This window comes from Pan paniscus, chromosome 5 (genome assembly GCF_029289425.2).
Source record: "Pan paniscus chromosome 5, NHGRI_mPanPan1-v2.0_pri, whole genome shotgun sequence".
In the NCBI taxonomy this organism is placed as follows: Eukaryota; Metazoa; Chordata; class Mammalia; order Primates; family Hominidae; genus Pan; species Pan paniscus.
In genome coordinates, this window is record NC_073254.2 from 177,697,598 (window position 1) to 177,723,437 (window position 25,840).

The 25,840-nt window shown below is 47.2% G+C and overlaps 1 protein-coding gene across 5 annotated transcripts in view; it reads left to right on the forward strand.

The window, feature by feature from the left end:
• The window catches only part of ZDHHC14 (zinc finger DHHC-type palmitoyltransferase 14), a 296,986-nt gene that overhangs the window by 211,388 nt on the left and 59,758 nt on the right, over positions 1-25,840 (forward strand). For 4 of the 5 annotated variants that reach the window (XM_008975146.4, XM_034963136.3, XM_008975149.5 and 1 more), the window contains exon 3: positions 4,574-4,732. The exons of the other annotated variant lie outside the window; for it this stretch is intronic. In XM_008975146.4, coding sequence (XP_008973394.2) covers positions 4,574-4,732 — 159 coding nt within the window. The remainder of the gene's footprint in view (positions 1-4,573; positions 4,733-25,840) is intronic. 5 annotated transcript variants of the gene reach the window in all.

The following is a 25,840-nucleotide window of genomic DNA, read 5'->3' on the forward strand; positions in this document are numbered from 1 at the left end:
CCACTGCACTCCAGCCAGGGTGACAGAGTGAGACTATTTCTAAAAATTAAAAAATATACATTTTTTAAAGAAGACTGCAGGGAGGGGCATTCCTTTTCGAGTCCCTGAATCATGACATGCAAATCGTGGGTACTGTCAGTGAGTGACAGCAGCCCTGCTTGGGGGCAGAATGGCACAGCTCTCCAGATACCCTGAGCTGTTCTAAATCACCAAGTGCTCTGCGTGAAAACGCTTGGGTGTGGGTGTGTTCTGTGATGTGGCCCCTCACCTGGCTAAGCTGCATGCTCTAAGCGTAGCTCTTTATCATGCAAGTGAGTGTATTTGAGTACATAATAAAGAGGCACATAGGAATGTGTGGACTGGGGAGTATTTACTGGCACCCCACAGTGGGGTTCTCAAACCTGAAAGTTTCAATCACTGGGGAATCTCGGTGAAATGCAGATTCCCATTCCATAGTTGGGACAAGCCAAGAATCTGCTTATGTGCTAGGCTGTCAGATGATATGGATGCTGGTGGACCACTCTTGGAGCAGGCCTTCTCATCTTTGGCTGCAGATTCCCATCTGTATTAGTCTATTTTCACATTGCTATAAAGAACTACCTGAGGCTGGGTAATTTATAAAGAAAAGAGGTTTTATTGGCTCATGGTTCCACAGGCTGTATAGGAAGCATGGCTGAGGAGGCCTCAGGAAACTTACAATCATGGAGGAAGGAAAAGAGAAAGGAAGGAAAAGAGGAAGGTCTTAAATGGCCAGAGCAGGAGGAAGAGGGTGCAAGGGGAGGTGCTACACCTTTTAAACAATGAGATCTCATGATAACTCACTATCAGAAGAACAGCAAGGGAGAAATCCACCCCCATGATCCAGTAACCTCCCACCAGGCCCCTCCTCTGACATTGGGGATTACAATTCAACATAAGATCTGGGCAGGGATACAAAACCAAACTATATCAACATCTCGGAGGAGTTTTTAGACATCTCAATGCTTGATATGGTTTGGCTGTGTCCCCATCCAAATCTCATCTTGAATTGTGGTTCCCATAATCCCCATGTGTCATGGGAGGGACCCAGTGGGAGGTAATTGAATCATGGGGGTGGTTACCTCCATGCTATTCTCATGATAGTGAGTGAGTTCTCATGAGATATTTGCTTGGCACTTCTCCTTCCTGCTGCCATGTGAAGAAGGATGTGTTTGCTTCCCCTTCTGCCATGATTGTGAGTTTCCTGAGGCCTCCCCAGCCCTTCAGAACTGTGAGTCAATTAAACCTCTTTCCTTTATAAATTACCCAGTCTCAGATATGTCCTTATAGTAGCATGAAAATGGACTAATACAGTATATTGATATTGGGTAGTGGGGCACTGCCGTAAAGATACCTGAAAATGTGGAAGCGACTTTGGAAGTGGGTAACAGGGAGAAGTTGGAACAGTTTGGAAGGCTCAGAAGAAGATAGGAAGATGTGGGAAAGTTTGGAACTTCCTAGAGACTTGTTGAATGGCTTTGACCAAAATGCTGATAGTGATGTGTACAATGAAGTCCAGGCTGAGGTGGTCTCAGACGGAGATGAGAAACTTCTTGGAAACAGGAATAAAGGTGACTCTTGTTATGATATAGCAAAGAGACTGGTGGCATTTTGCCCTGCCCTAGAGATTTGTGGAACTTGAGAGAGATGATTTACGGTACTGGTGGAAGAAATTTCTAAGCAGCAAAGCATTTGAGAGGTGACAGAGCATAAACGTTTGGAAAATTTGTAGCCGGAATATGCAGCAGAAAAGAAAAACCCATTTTCTGGGGAGAAATTCAAGCTGACGGCAGAAATTTACATAAGAAACAAGGAGCTGAATGTTAATCACCAAGACAATGGGGAAAATGTCTCCAGAGCATGTCAGAGACCTTCATGGCAGCCCCTCCCATCATAGGCCCAGAGGTCTAGGAGGAAAAAATGGTTTCCTGGGTCAGGTCCAGGGCCCCCCTGCTGTGTGCAGCCTATGGACTCTAACCCAGCCACTCCAGCCATGGTTAAAAGGGGCCAAGGTTCAGCTCAGGCCGTGGCTTCAGAGGGTGCAAGCCCCAAGCCTTGGTAGCTTCCATGTGGTGTTGGTCCTGTAGGTGCACAGAAGACAATAATTGAGGTTTGGGAATCTCCACCTAGATTTCAGAGGATGTATGGAAATGCCTGGATGTCTAGGCAGAAGTTTTCTGCAGGGGTGGAACCCTCATGGAGTACCTCTGTTAGGGCAGTGCAGAAGGGAAATGTGGGGTCAGAGCCCCCACATAGAGCCCCCACATAGAGTCCCCACTGGGGCACTGCCTAGTGGAGCTGTGAGAAGAGGGCCACCATCCTCCAGACCCCAGAATGGTAGATCCACTGACATCTTGCACTGTGTGCCCAGAAAAGCTGAAGACATTCAACTCCAGCCGTGAAAGCAGTTGGGAGGGGGGTTGTACCCTGCAAAGTCATAGGGCGGAGCTGCCCAAGGCTGTGGGAGCCTTACCTCTTGCATCAGCATGACCTGGATGTGAGACATGGAGTCAAAGGAGATTATTTTGGAACTTTAAGCTTTAATGACTGACCTATTAGATTTCGGACTTGCATGGGGCCTGTAGCCCATTTGTTTTGGCCAATGTCTCCCATTTGGAACAGGTTTATTTTACCCAGTGCCTGTACCCCCATTGTATCTAGGAAATAGCTAACTTGCTTTTGATTTTACAGGCTTATAGACAGAAGAAACTTGCCTTGTCTTTGGACTTGGACTTTTGGGTTAATGCTAGAATGAGCTAAGACTTTGGGGGACTGTTGGAAAGGCATGATTGTGTTTTAAAATGTGAGGACATGAGATTTGGGAGGGGCCAGGGGCAGAATGATATGGTTTGGCTGTGTCCCTATCCAAATCTCATCTTGAGTTGTGGTTCCCATAATCTGTACATGTCATGGGAGGGACCCAGTGGGAGGTAATTGAATCATGGAGACAGTTACCCCCATGCTGTTCTTGTGATAGTGATCTCACGAGATCTGATTCTTTTATAAGAGGCTTTTTCCCCCTTTGCTTGGCACCTCTCCTCCCTGCTGCCATGTGAAGGACATGTTTGCTTCCCTTTCTGTCATGATTATACATTTCCTGAGACCTCCCCAGCCCTACAGAACTGTGAGTCAACTAAACCTCTTTCCTTTATCAATTATCCAGTCTCAGGTATGTCTTTATTGGCAGCATGAGAACAGACTAATACAATGTCCCACACCAATGAAAGACTCGCTGACAGCAGGACCAGGATCTCAGCAGTTCTGCTCAATGATTATTGCCCAGGATGAGTTGGTGTGGTGTGAGGGGACTGAGTGGGTGATGGGACTGATTCCTACCACTTTGGAAATCAACCAAAAGTATCTTGCAACCATCTCTGATAGTATGTGCTTTAAGAGGGTGAGAATTAAAATGAACAGTTATCTTTAATGTTACCAACTCTGATGCTCCTCAGGACTGATCCAGTCCCTTAGGTCTGGCTTGCATCCGTCAGCCACAGAGTCTCAGATGAAGCTCTCATGGAAGTTCTTGATCTTCTCCATCCACCCTGCCCTCCTGTTCTTGACTGCACAGCCAGCTGCCCTAACTTCTTCTTGGCAAGGCTAATAGGGCTCTGAGGAGTCTCGGTGAAATAAAACTGGAAGTTTTATCTTCCCAGAGAGCAGGGGTTCTCAAACCTTGCCCACGTGAGAACAACCCAGGTCATTCTGATTTAATAAATCTGGAACAGGGTTCACACCTTAGGGGAGTTTTAAAAGCTCCCATGTGATCCTAATGTGAAATCAGAGATGATAAGATAAAATGGAAATTTAAAAACTCCACGTTTGTATTGTCATTGACATTTTTAGAACTGGTTCTAAAAATTAAAGGTGCTATTGAGATGATAAAATGTAGAAATGATTTTCAAAATATACATTTAATGATTTTTTAAAATGTATTTTTTACAATCTGGATTCTCCCCCTCCCATTCTATACTTGGCATTTTTGAGGTAGCCAATGGGCAAAGTGAAGGGACCCTGGAGCTGGATTTGGAGTCCAGCATTCCAGGAGAGCGAATTAGGGTGGTGTGTTAATGAGGGCAAGGCTAGAAGTAACAAGTAACACCCTAGCCTTTCCAGGTTTAAGGCAGGAGTCTGGTGCTCACAGACCTGTGCAGGCGCGAAGAGGTCAGGGTGGCCCTCCTCTGTGCAGTCAGGCGACTCCCCAGCTGTGTCTCCCAAGGTGGCCTGGGGCCTCTCCTGCCGCCTACAGGGAGGGGAGGGGGAAGGAGGAAAAGGGCGGGGCTCCACAGGGAGGGCCTGGCTGGGTGGGGCCATGTGTGCTGTGCTCCATTGGCCAGAGCTCAGTCACGTGGCCCCTGCACGTGTGCAACGAAGGAGGCCTGGGTCCCAGCGGAGAGCGAGTCCCAGAGCCCCAGCCTGGGTAAACCGTGGGCACCGGGGGCCCTGCCAGCCACTGTGCCTGCTGCCCTGGAGCTTACACTCCAGGCAGACGGGTCCCGCCGAGGCAGAGGGAGGCTCTGAAGGGTGTGCGCTCTTTCTCTTCTTTTCTCCACAGATATCGCAAACGGCACCAGTTCAGGGGGGTACCGCCCGCCTCCCAGAACCAAAGAAGTCATCATCAATGGCCAGACCGTGAAACTTAAATACTGTTTCACCTGCAAGATTTTCCGGCCCCCTCGCGCCTCCCATTGCAGCCTTTGTGATAACTGCGTAGGTGAGTAGTGCCTGGGCGGAGCCTGGCGGGAGCCCGGGTCCTCCGGGTGGGCTTGCGCCTCTCCAACCCTGCGCCACGGAACGCTCAGTAATGGTTAATGTTTCAGCGCATTTGCATCTTGCCACTGATTGAGTTCACGGGGCCTAGAGTCACCAAATATCTTTTTTATTCTCTTTACACCCTGCACCGCCCTTGGCTGCGCCTCCCCCAGCACAGGCACCGGAATGGGGTCCTCTGTCTCCCAAGGCTGCCAGGTCAGCAGGCACGTGAAATAAAGTCATGTCGCCCCCAGGCCTCTCGATTGCCACGGGGCTGGCCACACACCTACGGGAGGCACCCTTGTGCAGTTGTTTGTCCCAGCTCCTCAGAGGGGCTGGGGGCGTTCAATCCCCAGTCCTTCTGGGGACAGGAAAAGAGGCAGGATCCGGGAGACCTCTCCTCCAGGGGCTGGAGTTAGGATCTGTATTCTTCCCGGAGACGACCAAGGCCTCCCCTCTCTGCCTCCCAACTTCCGCCAGGACAGGCTAGGGAAACAGGCAGAGGAAACTGAGAGCTCAGAGGTCTGCAGCTGTAAGGCTGGGCCCTACCACCGGCCCAGCACGGGCCTTCTGCAAGTGACCCGGGCCCAGCCCCTGGGATTATTTGGCAAGCGCCTGTTGTCACTGCAGACTGAGAGCTGCTCCCCACACCCACAGACCCTCTTCTCTCTGTGGCTGGAGCTGCCTAGAGATGAGGTTGGCAAGGAGATGGCAGAACACCCAAGTGACAGGAAGGGAAGCAAGGAGAGGACAAAAGCTTTGCCACAGTGGGGAAGACTCATGGCCTGCCTCTAGCGGAAGTGACCAGGGGTATTCCTGGAAGAATAAGCAATGGAAACCCTGTTAGCTCGTAACTGAAAGGATAGGAGTGCACCTCAGAACAAACCTAGCTTCCCTTAGTAACACAGCATTGATTGCCAGCACTCTTCGTGAGTCTTAGAATTTGTAGTCTCAATTCTTCTTGAGAAAAATAACATTTTATAATGTACGTCCTGCTATGCAAAGCAGTCTTCCGTTTGTCTTAAATTAACTTTACCCTAACTTTAATAATCTACAGTTTGCCACAAAGCTCATGTTTTCTCTATCAGGCCTCGTCTTGGTTTTCTTAACATAGATAAATTACTTTCAGCCTTGCCTCCCCAACAGAACAGTATGGAATGGGTTCTGTTTCTCCCATGTAGGAAGTAGCTGATGGTTAAGAGCATGGGATCTGGCACTGCACGGCCTGGGTTCAAATACCAGCTGCGTGACAGGCAAGGTACTGAAACGCTGTGTGCCTCAGTTTCCTCATCTCTGCGGTGGGGTTGATAACTGCCTGCCGCATGGGATAGTGGAGAGAATAAATGAATGAACAGGTGGAAAGTGCCTGGCATGTAGCAGACGCTCTGTGATTGTTAGCTGCTAGTGCTCTTGTTACTCCTCCTCCCTTGAGGGTTTTGATTGGCTTTCTCTGGACAATGTCTTGACCTTCCATAGATGCAGTGGCCAAAACTACACCTAGTTCTCCATGTGGGGGCACACCAGGGTTTCTACAAGGTTTCTACAAGGGATTCTACAAATCAGCCTTTGTTTGATTACCAGTACCCTTCCTGGTGACACCAGCCCCAGTGTCCATTCCACACCTATCTTGGGGACAATTTAAGCTGAAGGAGCACAGCATCTTAAATATCTCTGGGGGAACTGTCTACCTGTAGGAGTTCTCAACACCCTTTCTTGGGTTGTAATTTTGACCTCCAGGCCTGTGACATGATGGGACAGTGTGTGTCTTACACTTGTGCACATAAACTCTTCTGTCGTTCTGCTTGCCTTCTCCTGGAGGTCTAATGCCTTATTCTAGACTGTATTTTGGTAGGTAGGGTGTTGTTATCTATAAAACTAAAGGTCTTACTGGGCACTTCCTTCTCTTTATCATTTATAGAACTTTTTATTCATTTCTAAACACACCCAATTTGTCCACTCATTTATCCTCTGTTTCTTGTCTCTAGGCTAGATTTTTTTTTTTTTTTTTTTTTTTTTTTTTTTTTTTTTTGTGATGGAGTCTTGCTCTGTCGTCCAGGCTGGAGTGCAGTGGCATGATCTCAGCTCATTGCAACCTCCACCTCCCGGATTCAAACAATTCTCCTGCCCCAGCCTCCCGAGTAGCTGGACTACAGGCGTATGCCACCCTGCCCAGCTAATTTTTTTGTATTTTTCTTAGAGACGAGGTTTCACCATGTTGGCCAGGCTGGTCTTGAACTGGCCTCAAGTGATCCACCTGCCTCGGCCTCCCGAAGTGCTGGGATTACAGATGTGAGCCACTGCTCCCGGCCTAGGCTAGATTTTTAATCACAGTCAAAATTTTCTTCTCAATCTACTGTGACTTACTATTTTAAAATTCCTTTTGGATTATTATCAGACACTGCTCTGAAAGTTCATATAATCACATTTGTTCCCTCCCATTGCCCACAGGTGTACGTGTCCCTTAAAGAACCCTGATGAATGAGATGTAAAAGCCCCTTATCACAGCTGTGCCTTTCCCCAGTGACGGTGTACTTCTGCATGTGTGAGTGTTTCCAATAGGATCCTCTCCTGTGCACTCTACCAGCCGTGAACCTAGGAGCCACCAGGCTATAATAGGCCAGGAGCCAGGCCTCCACCTTTCTGGTAAATCAAAGTCACGGTGGCCACCCAGTATCCACAACCGAACATGGTGGTGGTCTATGTATGGGAGACCCAGAACAGGAAAGAGAAAGGGAAAAGAGAGGAAGTGGGGAAGTTTGGGGCAGGATCTAGAGGAGGAAGACTGGAACCCAGGAGCACACCGCAAGCCGCGGCCTCTGAGTGGTGCTCAGGGCCAGCTCCATGGGGGACAGGTGAAGAAGTAGCATATGAGTGATCTAAAATAAAGCTGCCCACAGGGCTCCTCAAAACACCACCCAGTGATTGAAACCTGCATAGCTTCGGTTTTCCGGTTAATTATGGGACACTGGGGCCTTTGGTTGACTGATGAGCAGGACAGTAGATTGGACATTCTGCATTCAGGAAAATAGAGTGGAAGGCAAATGTCTCCCACTGAGAAGTGTAATTGCAGAGTTAGCCATGATCTTATTTTTAGATGGAAAGTTTTCACTGAAAGAATTCTTTTTGCAGCAAGGGAAGTAGCACAGTGGTATGCTGAAAGCTGAGGTGGGAACTTGTGGCTTCCCTTACCTTGTAACGAGCAGGTTTGAGCTGGTCCTTCCCAAGCACAGTAAATAAATGTCACTTTGCATGGGAGAGGAGAGAGGAAAAATGCAGCTTCCCAGGCCGTTCAGACGAGCAGTTTTCTTTGTTAAATAAGTTTGAAAGTCGTAGGGGCCTTTTTAGTTGAGGACTGAGAAAGAGCTTTCTCTGGTCAAATATAGAGTTAGTTGGCAGACCCCAGTGGTTGGGGACCTGGCTCTGAGGACACACAGGCCAGGGCTGAATCCTGGTCCTCTCATTGAGTAATACTGGAACCTGGCAAGTTGTCTGAACGCTCCCAGCTGTTACCACATCTGTAAAATGGATGTGATCCTAGTGCTACCCCCTCGGTTTCTTTTGAAGATTAACTGAGATAGTGCCCCCCACAGCACCCAGCACAGACAGACCTGCGGCACACTGAGGGGCCAGTAAGCGCGTGGCTCTGGCCATTGATGGTCTCATCAGTGATGGGAATGCCGTCGTCGGTGCTCCCAAGTAACTGATTACAACAAGAAGCGTCTTCACAAAGTAGTAGGAATCGCCTTGTTTCTCTGTAATCTGGAAGGATTTAGATTATCTGCCGTGATCGACGTGAATGTATTTTCTGTCTCTCTCTGACTTTGTCCCTGTTGCCTGTTTCCGTCTGTCTCTTTCTCTGAATGCTTGACTGTCTCTCTGGTTCTCTGTGAGTCTTGCCATCGCGTTCCTTCTGCACACGTGGAACGCAGCATTTCGGGTTGTTTATTTATCCAGGCGGGCTTTGAGGTTACGGAATATTTTTAAACAACCAACAGCTGGGGCCAGGGAGCCACCTCTTCTCTCTCGGATCCTCATATCCCTCAAATCATTAAAGCGAGAGAAACTGAAGGAGCTGAAGAGGCAAAGCATGGGCCTGTGAGACCCTCTCGGGCTCACTATGTATATTCTAAAGCCCCAGGTGCATGCTGCCCTCGTTTTTCTGATGGGGTAGGCCCTATGAGGGATGTCTGTCGTTTGGTGGGCCCTAGTCCAGCGTCGGAATTGCCAGCAGCTTTCGCTGGAATGCGTATTTTTAGTACAGCCTAAACCTGTAATAAAAAGGGATTTACATGTACTAGATTTTAATCACATACTGTGGACAAACTAATAAGAAAGTTTGCTAGACAGTAAGATGAAACACTGCCAGCATTTTTGCAAACCGGTTATACAAGAGTCTGCCTAACTCTGGCCAGACCCAGGCAGCTTAGTCTAGAGGTTCAGAGGTGGCCTCTGGAGGCAGCTGCAGCCTGGGTCCCAGCCCTGCTGTCCTGTGTGGGCACTGGGACTGTCTCTGCACCTGAGATGCCACATCTGGAAGGGCTGTGAAGACGAAGGAAGTAGTACATGGAGCCCTCAGGCCATGCCAGCCCCTGGGGGGCACTGAGCAGACCAGCCTCCTCCCACATCCAGGACATGGCCTGGTCCCTTGTTTTCTGTGCTGTCATTTTTGGTGTGGGTGCCACAAAGAACCTCCAGGCGCCCTCTGCAGGGACTCAGTGTCCAGTCGCTTTTATTTCTGGCAGGGCTTTCCCCTGCCTCTTTTAAATCCTTACAAGCTCTCTTTCTCATTCCCTCGCCTCTTTCTGGCTGTGCTCTTCCTCTCCTGGGCACTTGACTGCATCTTACTGCACACTCTGCCTTCTGTCCCACAGTGTCTCCCCCTTGTTGCTCTCACTGCTTCCTCTGTGTGTGAGTCTGAACTCAGACTGCAGATACCTTGTGTGTTGCATACACTCTGCTGTGCGCTGCCCTCAGGAACCCAGCCACTGCTTCACAGTTGTACATCAAGAGTTTGGACATGGCAGAGATTCGGCCCTGCAGCTGCCTTCTGGTGTGGATTAGCACTTGGGAATGCCTTTGTAACTACTTGGGTATGATGAGGGGGCTATTAGTTTCCCATAGGAAAGCAGGTCATTGGAGGGGAATGGAGGGAGCTGAGATTCGTATCCTTGTTGGAACCAAAACAAACAGGACTTTACTGATTCTCCTGGTTTCCGGTATCTCTTCATTTCACCAACATTGAATAAGCATCTATGTGTTAGGTGCTGTGACGATAACTAAGTATGTGAAAACATGAGCCAGTCCCCAGGGATCATTATTAAGAGCAGACCAAGGAGAACTCAAGGCAGACAGTATCGTATTTATCATATTACACAGGTTAAAGAGTAATTTTATATTGGTTAAGAGTAGAATTAAATTACCAACATTTATGCACCAAATAACATTGCATCAAAATATATAAAGTAAAGGTTGTTAGAAAATGCAAAGGTAATTTGTTACACACATAATGCTAGTGAGAAATAATAGCATACATCTGTTTTTCATGGCTCAGGTCAACAAACTCTAAGTAGAGTATGCCAGTGTATAAGTATAATAAATGTATGTTGAACTTCGTTTTTACAAAGTGTACTTACCATGTTCAACCATTCATGGAACATTTACAAAAATTAATCATATTAAGCCCAAAACACTTTCCAACGTTCTAAAGGCAATCACACTGAAAATGTCATCTGATGAAACAATAAAACTAGAAATGAATCACAAAGATAGAAATGTACAAACATACCTAATTTTAATGCTTTAAAAAAAAACAACTTTAAAAAACTTTTATAAATCTTTGTAAAGAAGCTTTTTAAAGAGGCTTTTCATAAATCTTGGGTGACAGAAACTTCAAAACTGCAGTTGTAAAATATTTAGAAAATGGCAGTAAGAACAATGCAAAAGAAAACCATGCCATTCAGAATTCTACATTTTAAACGTGAGAAATAGTTAATCTAAGCAGAAGAGGAATGAACCAGAAGACTGTCGGGTTGCCAGTAGAATCAACAAGGAGGCTGGAGAATGAGGCTCAGAAACCAGGAACAGTGGAGGAGGCTGGGCAGCCCTGCACGGCCAGTTGCATCTGCAGCAGGATGTTGCAGGAGGCAAGTACCACAGGTAGGACGTTTGTGGCACCACCACTGAGTTCCCTCTGCTGCAGCTCTCGACGAAACTCTGACTGTCTTCAAAGACCACAACTCCGGATTCAGACACCTGGGTGGGAGCCCCTGGCCTGTTTTGTTTCCACGCCCAAGCAGACAGCCAGGCGAAGGTGGCGACTGCCCCACACTCAGCATCTATAATGAGGATGGGAGGATGGGGCCCTGCCTCCCACCTATTTTGGGGTTCTCCCCAAACAGGAAGTTTACTTTAATGGTGGATGGCCAATGAAATAAAATACTTTAAAAAGTCTAGTACAAAAAACAAAACTGAACTTAGAAGCAAATAAATGAACAAAGCATCCATCTCCAGAAGGCAGAAAAAGAGCAGCAAATAAACTTAAGGGAAACCATAAGAAAACAATGACTTAGAAAACAGTAACCAATAGGATGCCAAATCTAATTCTTTGGAGAACAACCAACCAAGGGATTAACGTCTGGTAAGACAAAGAAATTAACAAAGTGCAAGTAACAGATTCAAATGAAACAAATATAGGTGAGATTGTTTTCTATAGTTATTGGGAAGTATATTATTTTGCCTGTTGTGTTAACTCTATGCCAATTGATTTGAAAAATCTCAGTGAAACATGATTGTATAGGAAAATGGGCCAAGGAATGAGTAGAAAACTGGAATTGATTACTAGCCATGAAAAACTGAAAAGTTTTATGAAGAACCATGTGAGAAAGGTGCTGGGCCCAGACAGCTTACTTCCTATGTTCTGAGTAGTGTCTGAGAGCTTCGGAAAGGTTGAATGGTTTTTCAGTTCATTTCACCAAAATAGTATAACCCTAACACCAAAACCTTACAAAAATAACATGCAAAATGAAACCCCCACTCTTATTTATAAACATTACAACAAGCCAACGTGAAGACATAGCAAACAATCTACCAGTATAATAAAGAATTAGTCATGACATGGAAGGTTGTATTCCAGGAATGTGATTATTTTTTAATGTTAATAAAACTATTAGTATATCAATAGGTCAAAAGATAAAAGGTATATATGATCATGATAATAGATAATAAAAAGGGATTTGATAAAATGCGACATTTGTTTTGTATTTTTTGTGACAGTCTTGCTCTGTCACCCAGGCTGGAGTGCAGCTCACTGCAACCTCCGCCTCCCGGATTCAAGTGATTCTCCTGCCTCAGCCTCCCGAGTAGCTGGGATTACAGGTGTGCACCACCACGCCTGGCTAATTTTTGTGTTTTTAGTAGAGATGGGGTTTCCTTATGTTGGCCAGGCTGGTCTTGAACTACTGACCTCAAGTGATTGGCCCACCTTGACCTCCCAAAGTGTTGGGATTACAGGCGTGAGCCACCGCACCTGGCCAAGACATTCATTTGTAGCTGTAGAACTCGGTGTATCCAGATTGGAAGGTGTGGTAGGCAGAATTCTGGCCCCCATGACTGCCCCTTCCCCTCACACCCCCCGGGTTGCTCCAATGGTTATGTCACCTTGCTTGGCAAAAGGGACTTTGTAGATGTCATAAAAGGTGACTAATCAGCTGACTTGAGAGAGTTTATCCTGGATTATCCAAGGGGCCCAGTGTAATTCCAAGAGCCCTCAAGAGCAGAGCTGGAGAGATGCCTCGCAGGAGGCCTGGGTGCCGTTTCGGAGCAGGATGGAAGGCAGTGAATCCCGCCTCCAGCATGGAGCTCGGGAGAGGCCCTGACTGCAGATGGAGAGGCTGCCCTGGCCGGGGCGCACGGGGCTCCTGACCCACAAAAATCGCGAGATAATGAGTTCATGTTGTTTGAAGGTCCGTCATTTCTGGTAATTTGCTATATTAAACTATTGCTATATGATTAAAAACTAATACAGAAGAATATTTCTTTAACATTATGTTAAAAAGGAAAAAGCTAACATTTTCTTTATAGCAAAACACTGCATGATTTACATTAAAATTAGGAACAAATTAGGATGTCTAGTGTCATTACTAATATTTTACAATATCTTTTCTAATTAATGTGGTAATGTAGGAAAATAAACACAAATATATAACTATCAAAAAAGAAGAAACAAAATCACCATATTTTGTAGCTGACAAGAACAATAATAACAGTACCAACAAACATTAGAACTAGTTTTTTTATGTTTAGTAGGTTTATCAGTTACCTAATAAATACATTAAAATAGCATACTATGTATCAGTTAGGAATTGTAATAAAAATCAAGACATGTACTCTCCACAAATTTATTTAAATTTAATGAATTATGAGTCAGGGGGGCAAGATAAAATAGCTGTGAAATGTAATTAGAAGAATATACAAACAACAAACAATAACATTTCAAACCTAGAACGATGCAAGGAAACATGCACTATTTGATATTATGAAGTCCTGTGAAGTCCAAAGGTGAGTTACAGAAAGTGACTTCAGGGCCCATGCACATGCTCCTGTGTGTATGTGCGTGTGTGTAAGTGATTTCTTCATTTCCCATTTTTGTATTTTCCACATCTCCAAGGTGACCATTAAAATGCACCATTCTTGGTAGGCAGCGTCTTCATTCTGGCTGGGGAAGGCAGAGATAAAGAATGCATTCAGGGCTGGGCGCGGTGGCTCACGCCTGTAATCCCAGCACTTTGGGAGGCCGAGGTGGGCAGATCACAAGGTCCAGAGATCGAGACCATCCTGGCCAATATGGTGAAACCCCGTCTCTACTAAAAATACAAAAATTAGCTGGGCATGGTAGCACACCCCTGTAATCCCAGCTACTAGGGAGGCTTAGGCAGGAGAATTGCTTGAACCCGGGAGGCCGAGGTTGCAGTGAGCCAAGATTGTGCCACTGCACTCCAGCCTGGGGACAGAGCGAGATTCTGTCTCAAAAAAAAAAAAAAAAAAAAGCATTCAGGCTGGTCATGGTGGCTCACGCCTGTAATCCCAGCACTTTGGAAGGCCAAGGTGGGCCAGTCACTTGAGGTCAGGTGTTCGAGACCAGCCTGGCCAACATGGTGAAACCCCGTCTCTACTAAAAATCCAAAAATTAGCACCTGTAATCCCAGCTACTAGGAAGGCTGAGGCAGGAGAATCGCTTGAACCTGGGAGGCAGAGGTTGCAGTGAGCCAAGATGGCACCACTGCACTCCAGCCTGGGCAACAGAGCAAGACTCCGTTTCCAAAAAAAAAAAAAAAAAAAAAAAACACATTCAGTGCCACCGGGAGCTGTGTGCAGGTTCTGGGGTTCTGGAAGAGCGCAGATTCCCCAGTTTGTCCCTATGCTGAGTTGCCAAGGCTAAGTAGGAGTTACAGTGTGTAGACTACCTGGGGTACTGAACGGTAGGACAGAAGCTCAGGGATGTTCAGGGCAGGCAGGGCATCCAGCCTGGCGGGGTGTGTGAAAGTGTCAGGAAGGCCGGGCTCCTGAGCATGCAGGGAGCTGCTTACTCTTCACCCGCCATGAGGATGCTTCCTCTGAGCTTTCTGGAGTGCTCCGTACCCAGGCTGGGTTCTGCTGCTGCTGAGGGCACCAGCCCCTTCGTGCTAGCCTGTCAGTTTTGTCTTAGTGTCTGGAGTTCAGTCCTTTCTTTATGGTTTAAGCAACAGGTCCTATAACTAAACTTAAAAATCAATCAAACAATCCATGCTTTTGGGTCCAAGCCACCAGTCATGTCTGCACCCTTTGCTAGTCACTGAGCTCTCTGGAAAGTACCTGCACACCCCAGACCGTGGGGCCATCGTCCCCCTGGGTGTCTGAAGTGGATGTTGCCGTGGCTCACCACAGGCTGGGACGTCCACAGTGCTTCATGGCAGTGCCAGAGCCCAGGGCGGGACATGGAGAGTCAGGTGAGGAATCCAGCCGTCTCTGTGGAACGCTTTGTGAAGCAAGCGTTAACAATGAATCCAGAAGCACTTATGGAGTGGCTGCTATGTGCAAGTAGAGGGCAAAGAAATTTCACATAGGTTTGTTCCCTGCCCTTAACGAGTTTTCCACGTAGTTATGAAAAGTTAACTAACATCATAAAGAAGTATTTGACAAGGTCGTAGCACTCAGGATGGTCATTTTAGACCAATTCCCGTAAAGGGGAGAAATGAGAGAAAAGGCTGAAGAAATTAGCTGGCAGCCACACTGAGAGGCCCTTGGATGCCCATCTAGGAAAGAGGGACTTGACTCAGCTGCTGGAGCACGATGCTTGAACAGGAGATTGAGAGGGCTGGAATTCAGCCCTAGGAGGACTGATCTGGCATCCGAGTATAAAGTGAGCTGATGACAGGTAGTAGGTAGCTGTTGTCTGATGATGCCGTATTACAAGCACCCTCAAAAACCTCTGTGGCCCTTAACAAGCAGCATTTCTTTTTCTCGTGTGTCTGTGGGACATCTGGGGCAGCTCTGCGGATTAGGCAAGGCTGGCCCTGGGCATTGGTTCAGGTTCAGGTCTCCTCAAATGTTTTTGCAGGACCCAGGCTGAAGGGAGGGCAGCTACCTGTGGTACTGACCGCCATGGCCTAGAGCTGAGACATGCAGTATCCCTTACAACCTCTGCCTGTGGCGAAGACTCCATTGTCCAAGGAAGGCACACAACATGTCAGTGGGACAGGGAAGGGCACGCCACCTCAAGAGGGAGAGAAGTGAATACATTTGGCTCTCTGTATTCATGGGTTCCACATCCATGGATTCAACCAACCTCGAATCAAATATACTAAGAGAAAAAATTATGTCTGTACTGAATGGGTACAGGGGAGGCTGAGGCCTGCAGATGGCTTGAGCCCAGGAGTTCAAGACCAGCCTGGGCAACATGGCAAAACTCCATCTCTACAAAAAATACAAAAATTAGCTAGGCGTGGTGGCGGGTGCCTGTAAGCCCAACTACCCAGGAGGCTGAGGCAGGTGGATCACCTGAACCAGGGAGGTTGAGGCTACAGTGAGCCTTGATCACACAGCCTGGGTGATGGAGTGAAAGCCTGTCTTTAAAAAAAAAAAAAAGTAATCTAGAGTTGACCTGAAGGATACTGGAGGCTATGCATAGGCTATATGCAAACACTACTCCATTTCTTAGCAGGGATTTGAGCGTCTGTGGGTTTCGATATCTGAGGGAGGTCCTGGAAGCAATCCCCCTTGGATACGGAGGGGATGACTGTGTCTACTAGAACAATACAGCCTCTCACATGAGGAGAGACTTGAAGACCCAAGACCAGTTATTTTCTAAGAAGCAGTTGTGTATTTGTTACTTTTTTTTTTTTTTTTTTGAGATGGATTCTTGCTCTGTTGCCCAGGCTGGAGTGCAGTGGCACGATCTCAGCTGCAACCTCCGCCTCCCGGGTTCAAGCAATTCTCCTGCCTCAGCCTCCGAAGTAGCTGGGACTACAGGCACGTGTCACCACACCCGGCTAATTTTTGTAATTTTAGTAGAGACGGTGTTTCACCATATTGGTCAGGCTGGTCTCGAACTCCTGACCTCAGGTGATCCACCTGCCTCGGCCTCCCAAAATGCTGGGATTACAGGTGTGAGCCACCATGCCCAGCCCTACACAGTGCCTTGCTAGGTGCGCAGTAATCTGTAGTTGACATGAGTTGCCCAGAATTGAAATTGGCTTCCAGCAATGGATATTGGAGTTAGGGAAGCAGAAGATGAAGCATACCTTACCAGCCCTGAAGTTTCTTCTTCCAAGATATTTGTGGCTGTGTCAGCTGATCCAGCTGCTCTCTGTTGGGTGTTGGCAATAAATGTTTCACCAAATTCCACCCACTATTTGTAGGAGTTGGGCAGAACTGAGCTGTTAAAGCCTAGAAACTTCGATAGTGAATAATAACCCATGTGCCTTAGTTTTGAAAGCTTAATATGTGTTTGCACATTTTTTAAAAAAGAGCTATGAAATAATTTGGTTTGCTGGAACAGGTTAAGTTTTATTTTGTTTTAAAAAAGGTTGAAAAGTATTTTAAATAAAAGACTAATTGAAATGGAAAGATTATATTTTGGGAGAAGCAAGAAGAAAGTGTATTTTAAAATCCAGTAATGTGCCTTTGGAAATGTAATGATTATCTTTTTTTAATTAAATAAGTGAAATGAATACTTAGAAACTATTTGTACTAGGATAGCTCTTCCATTTTCATAATACCATCCTTTATTTATGTATGGATTCTTACATTTGGAGGAAGTCTTCCCTATGTTACCAAGCAATGGGCTGGAAAGTGTCACCCCCATTTGCTGTGGAACTCAGGTTCAGAGAGGGCAGAGACTTGACTCCGATCAGACAGCAAGGTGAGAACTGGAAGGCAGCCTCCCAGGCCCTGTGTGAAGGTTCATAACGGTTCATGGACTTAGAGCAGACAGACACTCAGTGGGCCTGAAAGCGGGCAAGCAGCAGGTGACAAGTCGGATTTTAACATGTGAGGAAGGCCATGACTTCTACCCCAGCCCAGCAGGAACGTTGTAGTGTGTCCAACAATTGGTGTCAACCGTGAATGAGACTCTGCGTGGGCACAGCGGGTGGGGGGTGGGGGGCATGCAGGAGAGGAGAGGAGGATGAATCACATGTGGTCACCAGCCTGTAAAGGCTTTTGAAGACTCCAGGAGGAGTAGAGAAGGTAACCAGCTGTTATAACCGTTATAACCCAGCTGAGCCCAAGCAAAGTCATAAATAAGCTCAACTTGCTAGTTCTTCCCCCAGGATTATCATGAAGTTAGCAAGATATATATGCTGGGTACTTTACATGTTTAAAACTTCTGTCATATGTGTATATGAAGATCGCATTACTCTCCTGAAATTATACTACCTGCACATTTTAGTTTTCAGGATAACACAGGTCTCTATGCCTCAGACCGGGCATTTTCCCCTTCGCGGTTCCCATGAGCCCCTTAAGATCTGAGGAGAGGCTGGAAGCGGTGGCTCATGCCTGTAATCCAAGCACTTTGGGAGGCCGAGGTGGGTGGATCAGCTGAGGTCAGGAGTTCGAGACTAGCCATGGCCAACATGGTAAAACCCTGTGTCTACTAAAAATACAAAAATTAGCTGGGCATGGTGGTGGCTGCCTGTAATCCCAGCTACGCTGGAGGCTGAGGCAGGAGAATTGCTTGAACCTGGGAGGTGGAGGTTACAGTGAGCAGAGATCGCGCCACTGCATTCCAGCCTGGGGGACAAGAGCAAAACTCCATCTCAAAAAAAAGAAAAAAGAAAAATCTGAGGAGAGAGTTTAATGAGGTGAGCTGCATGCTTGGATTAGAAGATGCCAGAAATATGATGGAATGCAGCAACTTGGATGGAAACGTCCAGTGGTCCGCCCCATGGCCTCGAGAGAATGAGTTCACCAAGAAGCCGGGTGGGTGATCAGTTGCTGTGAGGGCAGTCAGAGCAGGCTCATGGCCCTGGTGCAGAAGTGCAGCTTACCCCTGGGACCCTGTCACCTCCCAGGGCATAGTCTGACCCAGGGTCAAGAACTTTGATTCTAGGGTTTGTTTAGAGCAGGGATTCCTGACCTGGGTGACATGAATGGAATTCAGGGGTCCACGAACTTGGAGAGGAAAACAGTTACATCTTTATTTCCACTAACGTCTAAATGAAATTGAATATTTCCTTTAATGAATATGGGAAATACATCACACTAGTGGTGTTTGTCACCACTAGAAACTGCAGCTATTTTATATGGTGTCATGGTTATTGCAGATAGCTCAGCATAACATTTACACTTGCCACTACTTCAAAATTGTGGAAGATGATAAACCATAGATCTTACTAGTTAGCATATTCGTAAGTAAGCATGTGTTTTTCTATATCACGATGTCGAAATTATGTTAGAAACATTGTCTTTATTATTGCTTTCTTTTGTCATCTCACATATTTATGTATTTAGAAACATGCTGGGAAGGGGTTCACAGGCCTCAGCGGAATGCTGAGGGCTTCATCACACACACAAGAAAGCTCAGAATCCCTGGTTCACTCTTGTTGAGGCTCTTAAATTGTTAGAAAATAGACTCCCTAAGATGACAAGTCACATTATCTCTCCACCCGACCAAGGAAGGGGTTTGTGTAGATTTTTTTCAAATAGTATACGAAACCATTTCTTTCAAGAATGCCGGGTTTAAAGGCTCTTTTTTTAAAACAAACAAAAAACCAACTACAGTAGGCTCCTTCCGCTTCCTCTCTTTCTTCCTTTTTTCCTCTCTCAACCCAAACACAGGTGTGCAGCATGCAGTTTCCTGAGGGTAGGGAGGAAGGACCACCCACAGTGTGGCCTGCCTGGCCTGGGGTTTTCTGTGAGCAAAGGATGTTTAACCCTTTCATTGCAAAGAAGCAAGAGAAAGAGCAGTGGCAGGGTGAGGTCTGTGCAGGTGCCCTGTGCCCTTTCGTCTGGGTAAACAGAACCCATCTTCATGGCTGTTTAAACGTTGGAGAGCCTTCGTTCCCTCTCATTGTTCATACTTTCTTCAGTCCCTTTATGCCACCGAGAAATATTGGGAAGAAAAGAACCCTCAGCGTAGTTAAAGAGATTAAAACCTGTTCACAAGAGAGAATAGAATATTGACAGCGCCGTCTTAAATTTGAAGCAGCGATTCTTTCCAAGCTCCGCATGGGCTTTCTGAGGGCTTGTATCACATCCATTTCTATTGAAAGTTGACAGAAACAAGATCGTATTGCAGAATGTCTTCTTGGCTCTCACAAGTTAAATTCCTAACCATGCGATGTGCCATTATATGATAAAAGTAACCAGTGTCTACCCGGTTTGTGCCTGAAAATCCACTGCTTATTACTACTGATTTGTGGGTTTGTTTTTCACCAACGAATTGAAAACATGCATTTTTTTCCACCTTTGCTCATGCTGACACTTCGCTGGAGGACAGGAAGTCACGCTGTGCGTGCATGGATTTGCTTTCATGCTGTGTGTGCTCAGGGGGCGTCCTCAGAGCTGTACCCAGAGCGAGAAGCACGTCATTCATTCACCCTACTTAAGAAATATCCACTGACAGCTGATTATATGTGGGCTCTGTGCTCGGGAGCTCTGGGAGACAGTGGTGAATGTGGTCAACATGGCCCTGCCTGCAAAGAGCTTAGAGATACCCACTGAGAAGCACAGGTGGATTAGGAGGCACCGGTGGTACAGGGAGGTAAGTGACACAACAGCAAAGTCCAGCTCACATGGGAGCATACGGGAGAGATGCCCAACCTGGAGGAAGCAGCTTCCCATCTGGGCTGAGCTCTGATTAGCCAGGCACAGAGAGGAGAGCTAGCAGGAAGATGCTGCTGCGCAAGTGGGAGGACGCCTGTGCTGAGCCTGGGCAGGAGAAGGTGGGCCTGCCCAAGGGACCAGAGGTGTGGCTGACGTGGAGACTCAGGTCAGAGTGAGTCAATGTGGCAGAGAGGGCTGCAACAGGCCAGGGGGTAGGCAGGCACCTTATAAGCCACGCAAAGGAGTTTTGATCTTATCTGAGGACAAGAGACAAAAGTGGCCTTATCAAATGCATGCTTCAAAAAGTGTCCTCTGTCTCTCCAGCAGAGAACAAACTGGATGGTGGCACGACAGAGCCAAGGAGACGAGAGAGGGGGCTGTCCCCACAGGGCGGGACAGGGCACTAGAGTCCAGGCCAGGGCAGTGGCCGAGGAGACAGAAAGATGTGGATGATTCCAGAAAAATTTCAGCCAAAGAACTGACAGGACTTGATACTTCATTAAATTCCTGGAGTTGGGGCAAAGGAGAGTGCTTGATCCCTCTGGTTCCTGAGAGCATGGTTTTTTCCCCATGCTACCAAGTAATGCTTTTAAGGAAAAGTAGAGTTCACATATTTTAAGTGGATCATGACTTGGTGACCTGAGTCTATAAAGTATGTAATTCAGTGTAACTACCTGGACCCCTTGGGTTCTTGGTCCAGAAGTTGATCTGTGGCAGCCTAAAATAAACATGAGGACCTCGCAACAGTGGGATCAGCTCCAAAGAGCCAGAGCTGAGCACTGCCTGTGTCAAAAGATGCGCACCTGGAGGGAAAGCGAGAGGTGGGAAATAGATGTAGCAGCAATGGCACTGGACAGGAGAGGCCTTAGAAGGAGCCGAGGGCAGCTTGCACTGGGCAGAGAAGTCCATGGCTGGCCCTGAAGAAGAAGCTCCTTTGTGTAGGGTGATGGCCACTCCAGGAACAGCTGAGGATGCTTGCCAGGGCACTCAGGATGCTCCCTTTATCCAGAATGTCTTCCCATCGTCATCTGTCTCTTTTGCCCGGTGATCTACAATTTACAAAGCAACGTCATAAAGAGCAGGAAGAGTTTTGTGTTGAGTGAGGTAGGTTGCTCGAGGGTCTTAAATAAGAAATGCCATCATGTGCCACAAGTGGGGAGTCCATCTTCCATTCTGCTCTAAGCAGTGAGTGTCTTTCCCTGTCTTGTGGGGTCACAGAATAGGGACCAGAGGAGGTGGCTGGGCACTGAGCTTGCAGATGGTGCCCCAAGGAGTAAGCAAGCCCTTCAGAAGAGCCGGTGGACAGCAATGGAATGCTTGAAGGGGCTCTGTGCAGGGGCTGAAGCCAGTGGAGTTGGAATAAGAGCCCAAAGTGTCAAGGGGAACAAGCAGTGGGACCCAGAGGCAGATCCAGGCCGGATCAGAGTCTGCTTACCCAGGCCTGCCTTAAAGTAGCAACAACTCCTTGGGGACAAAGAACTGGGAAGTAATCTCGGAACATGCTTTTTGGAAATTTTGCCTCTGACTTTGTGGGGTGAATCATTGAAGTTCATCACAGAGGGGGCTGCAGGCCATCCCAGGGGAGTCCTTTGTTGGCATCATAGAGGCCCAAGCAGTGACCCCCAGCCACCTTAAATATTCACAGACAGCTGAACTGGGCGGATCCCACCCACCACCTGAGTCAAGAATCTACACCTGGGCTGGGCGCAGTGGCTCACGCCTGTAATCCCAGCACTTTGGGAGGCCGAGGCAGGCGGATCATGAGGTCGGGAGATCAAGACCACGGTGAAACCCCATCTCTACTAAAAACACAAAAAATTAGTCAGGCGCGGTGGCAGGTGCCTGTAGTCCCAGCTACTCGGGAGGCTGAGGCAGGAGAATAGCGTGAACCCGGGAGGCGGAGCTTGCAGTGAGCCAAGATCAGGCCACTGCACTCCAGCCTGGGTGACAGAGCAAGACTCAGTCTCAAAAAAATAAAAATAAAAATAAAAAAGAATCTACACCTGAAGTAGAAACTAACTACCCTTCTGCCATGAAGTTCTGCGGAGCCTCCTTTTATCTCAACAGGCTCCACATTTCAGGTTCCTGTTGGTCACTCCTGAGTGTCTCAACAGCCCCTGGAGGTCAGGATGGAGGGAGGGGCTACACATTCCAAGAAGGAGAGGCAGCGTTGGCCCACAGGGCGGCCTTGGTCTCAACGTTGGACTTGGAGGACTGGAGCTTGTGGACAGACCCATGTTGTCCGAGCTCTCATCCTGAATGCAGAAAGCCAGAATGCAGATTTGTTCATTTTCAACAGATGACTGCAGGACCAACGTTGTCACAGGGGCCAGCATTCTCTCACCAGGCAAAGCCAGCCGCTTCTCTGCCTGGTATCAAGCTGCCTGGGCAGCCAATTCGTAATCAGAGTGCCAATTTATAAGTGTAGAATGAGAAATAGAACTGCCATAGGAAGCAGAATCACTGCCTGGTCGGCCCTGTGGGACTTTCTGGAGACTTCTGTCAAATATGCTTGTGTAAGACTGGGAGCCATGAATAAATGCACATTTTTGTTTGTTTTTGTTTTTGTTTTGTTTTTTGAGACAGGGTCTTGCTCTGTCTGCTGGAGTGCGGTGATGCAATCTCCACCTCCTGGGTTCAAGCCATCCTTCTGCCTCAGCCTCCCCGAGTAGCTGGGGCTATAGGCACGCGCCACCATGCCCAGCTAATTTTTGTATTTTTAGTACAGACAGGGTTTCACCATATTGGCCAGGTTGGTCTCAAACTCCTGACCTCAGGTGATCTGCCCACCTCAGCCTCCCAAAGTGCTGGGATTACAGGCATGAGCCCCCGCGCCTGGCCAATATGTGTACTTTTAAAAAGTGCTTTGATAGAGGATTCTGATGTAAAATAATGCGTCTAACGTAAATTTTTTAAGGTATCACGTCTTTTTTATTCTGTGCATTTATTTAAAAACTGTTTATGACAAAAGAATGAGGCTACATGTCAAATACAGTTTTTTGGAGAGAGCATCCCTGGCCAATAGGAAAGCTTCAACAACAGAATTTCTGGGACCTCCCGGGCACATTTTCATCCTGTTCTGGCTTTGTCAGTGATACTCAACTGCGGTGTCAGTGCCCAGTGCAAAGAGACCTTCTTCCAAGGCAAAGGTAGATGTGTGCCTGCAGGTTGGAGACGATCCAGCAGGGGAGGGTGGACTCTGGCCACGTGCTCACCTCATTTCTGCCTGGAATTGTCAAACTGCAACTCAGCTTGAAAAATATATTTCTTCCATACCCAGAAAAGCCACAAGCGATTGCTTCATGAAAGCTGTCTCTGTTCATCTGACTTTCCCTGTTTGTGCATCTTTTTGACCGGCTCCGTCCCTTTTGTGTGTGTGTGGTTCTTGGCTTTGTGGCTCTGAGGAGTGTGTGTTCATACCTGTGTCTTGCTCCTTTTGCCTTCCGGAGTCTCTCTTTCTGCCAGGCTTATGTCTCTAGCTCAGACCTCTCCTCAGAGCTCCAGACTTGCATATGCAGCTTCCCGCTGGACATGTCCACTTGGGGAGATAAAAGCACCCCAAATCATCTTTCCCCAGTGACCCCCACCTTGCTGAAGGCCAGCCCCATTCACGGGCGACACAGACGTGAGGGTCCTACCGACTCCTTTCTGTGCCACACCCTGCTCACCTAATCCATCACCAGGCTCTGTACAGTCCGCTTACTAGGTGGATCCCAGCTTAAACCAGTTCATCCCTTTCCTTCTGTGCACTGCCTCAGCCAGCTGCAAGCCGCCATCATCTCTCACTTTAACTGTGCAAAGGTCTCTTGGAGGACCCCCACCATCCACTCTGCTCCTCATCTAATCCAGCCTCTATGCTGACATCAGAGTGACCGTTTCCACACAGAATCTCATCACTATGGGAAGGAGGCCAAAATCCTTAACCTAGTATACAAGACCCACCTCTCTCGGCTTGCACCGTAGTCCTGCGTGCCACCTGGGCTCCAGCCCCCAGGTCTCCTCTGGTTCCTCTCTGTTAATTCCTGCTCATCTTTCAGGGAGATGTTCAGGCGTGGGCTCCTCAGGGAAGCCTGCCACTGCACACACTTCCCATAGCTTTCTGTATGCTTCCTTCATAGCTCTGACCAGGGTTGTCATGGTATACACTGGGGATGTGTGGACTCGAGTGGCCAGTGTCTCTGCCCACAGGTGGGTAAGCTTCAAGAGGCCAGGCCTGTGTCAGTTTCCCTTACTGTATTCCCAGCAGCCAAGTCCTTGACTGGCATGCAGCTGCTCAGTTAGTATTTACTGAAGGAGAGAAGGGAGGGAAGAAGAAAAAGAGAGTTTGATGCTCCTCTTGCTGTATCTACCTTCATGTCTCCATCGTAGTCTTCTCTCTTAGAGAAAAAAAAAAAGTATATTGCTTTTTTGGCCCTATGATGAGGTTAGTGTTCTCAACTGGGGGGAAAAAAAAAGCCTCGGGCACCCAATCTAAACTAAATGAAACCCATATCCCTCACCCTCAAACCTATCAGAAGCACAAATTTTAAAATGTCAGACTCCAAGAGAAATGATCATTTTAAAAAAATTAAGTCTGATCAAGAGCTAGTAATCCTTGCACAGTTCTGGGAGGGTGGAAATGCCATCACTGAAAATGACTCATGGTGTCTTTAGGTCTGTGACTGACGCAACTTACACTTGTATTTATCTACTCAACAGATATCGGAGGGCCTCACGTGTGCCTCCTACAAATTCGAATAAAACAGTAGCTTTCAAACTTTTTGTGTTTTACAGCAACTCACAGTAGGAAATACATTTTCTACTGGGATCCAGTGCACAGAGATGCACATAAAAGGCATGAAGCAGTGCTTGCATTTCTCAACAGAAGATGCCTTGTTACTTTCTATTTTATTGTTTGTTTTTAGTGCTGGTCATGACCAGCTAAATCAATTTCATGACTCACTATTTGATCACAACCCTTAGTTTAAGAAACCCGGGAATAAAGTGTAATTAGAGTAGCTCCTTCTGAGTAGGCCAAGGATTGCATTGACTTATGCCGGGGTTAACCCAGGGTGCCAGCCTGCCTGGGGCTGGGATTTTAGGTTGTATACCTCCGGGACCCTGGGGATGGCACATTTAGCATGCCACACGATAGGCACCTGTTGGCCTGCCTTCTTAGAACAGCTCAGTTTTAACTTCTGGTTGAAATAAATCATTTCAAGCAGCCTTGTTGGAGCAGTAGGCAGCCCATCCATCTCATCATCTGAAATAAGTTATTTCAGTTTCTGTGAACTAACCTGATAGGTCAACCATTCTTAACCTGGGGCCTAGGAACAGGCTTCGGGAAATTGTACCTAAAATGTGTGAGTGCACGAGAGTGAAGGGATCCATAGCTGTCATCAGAGTTTTAAACCAGTAGGGAATGAAAAAAAAAGTCTAAGAACGGTTGCCCTGGAGGTTATAAACAGTTTCTGATACTCTTGGAAAATAGTATTGAAAGGGCTGACAGTTTTAGTGTTTGCTGACTCTTCCTCTCGTGGTCTCCCTGATATTACATCCTTCTTCCTTGGTAAACTTGTTCCCATCACACCTTCGCCCAGTCAGCCTCGCCCAGGCTAGAAAATGGCAGCTCTTGGCAAGCCCCTCCACCGCTGGCTGGTGCACCTGGATGAAGACACCACAGCTTTTGGTAGGGGGGATGGGGGGGGGAGTGCAAAAGGCCAGGACCCAAGTTCGAGTCCTGTGCCATAGAGTCCTACATCCCATCAACAGTGCCCCACTGTGTGGTGTT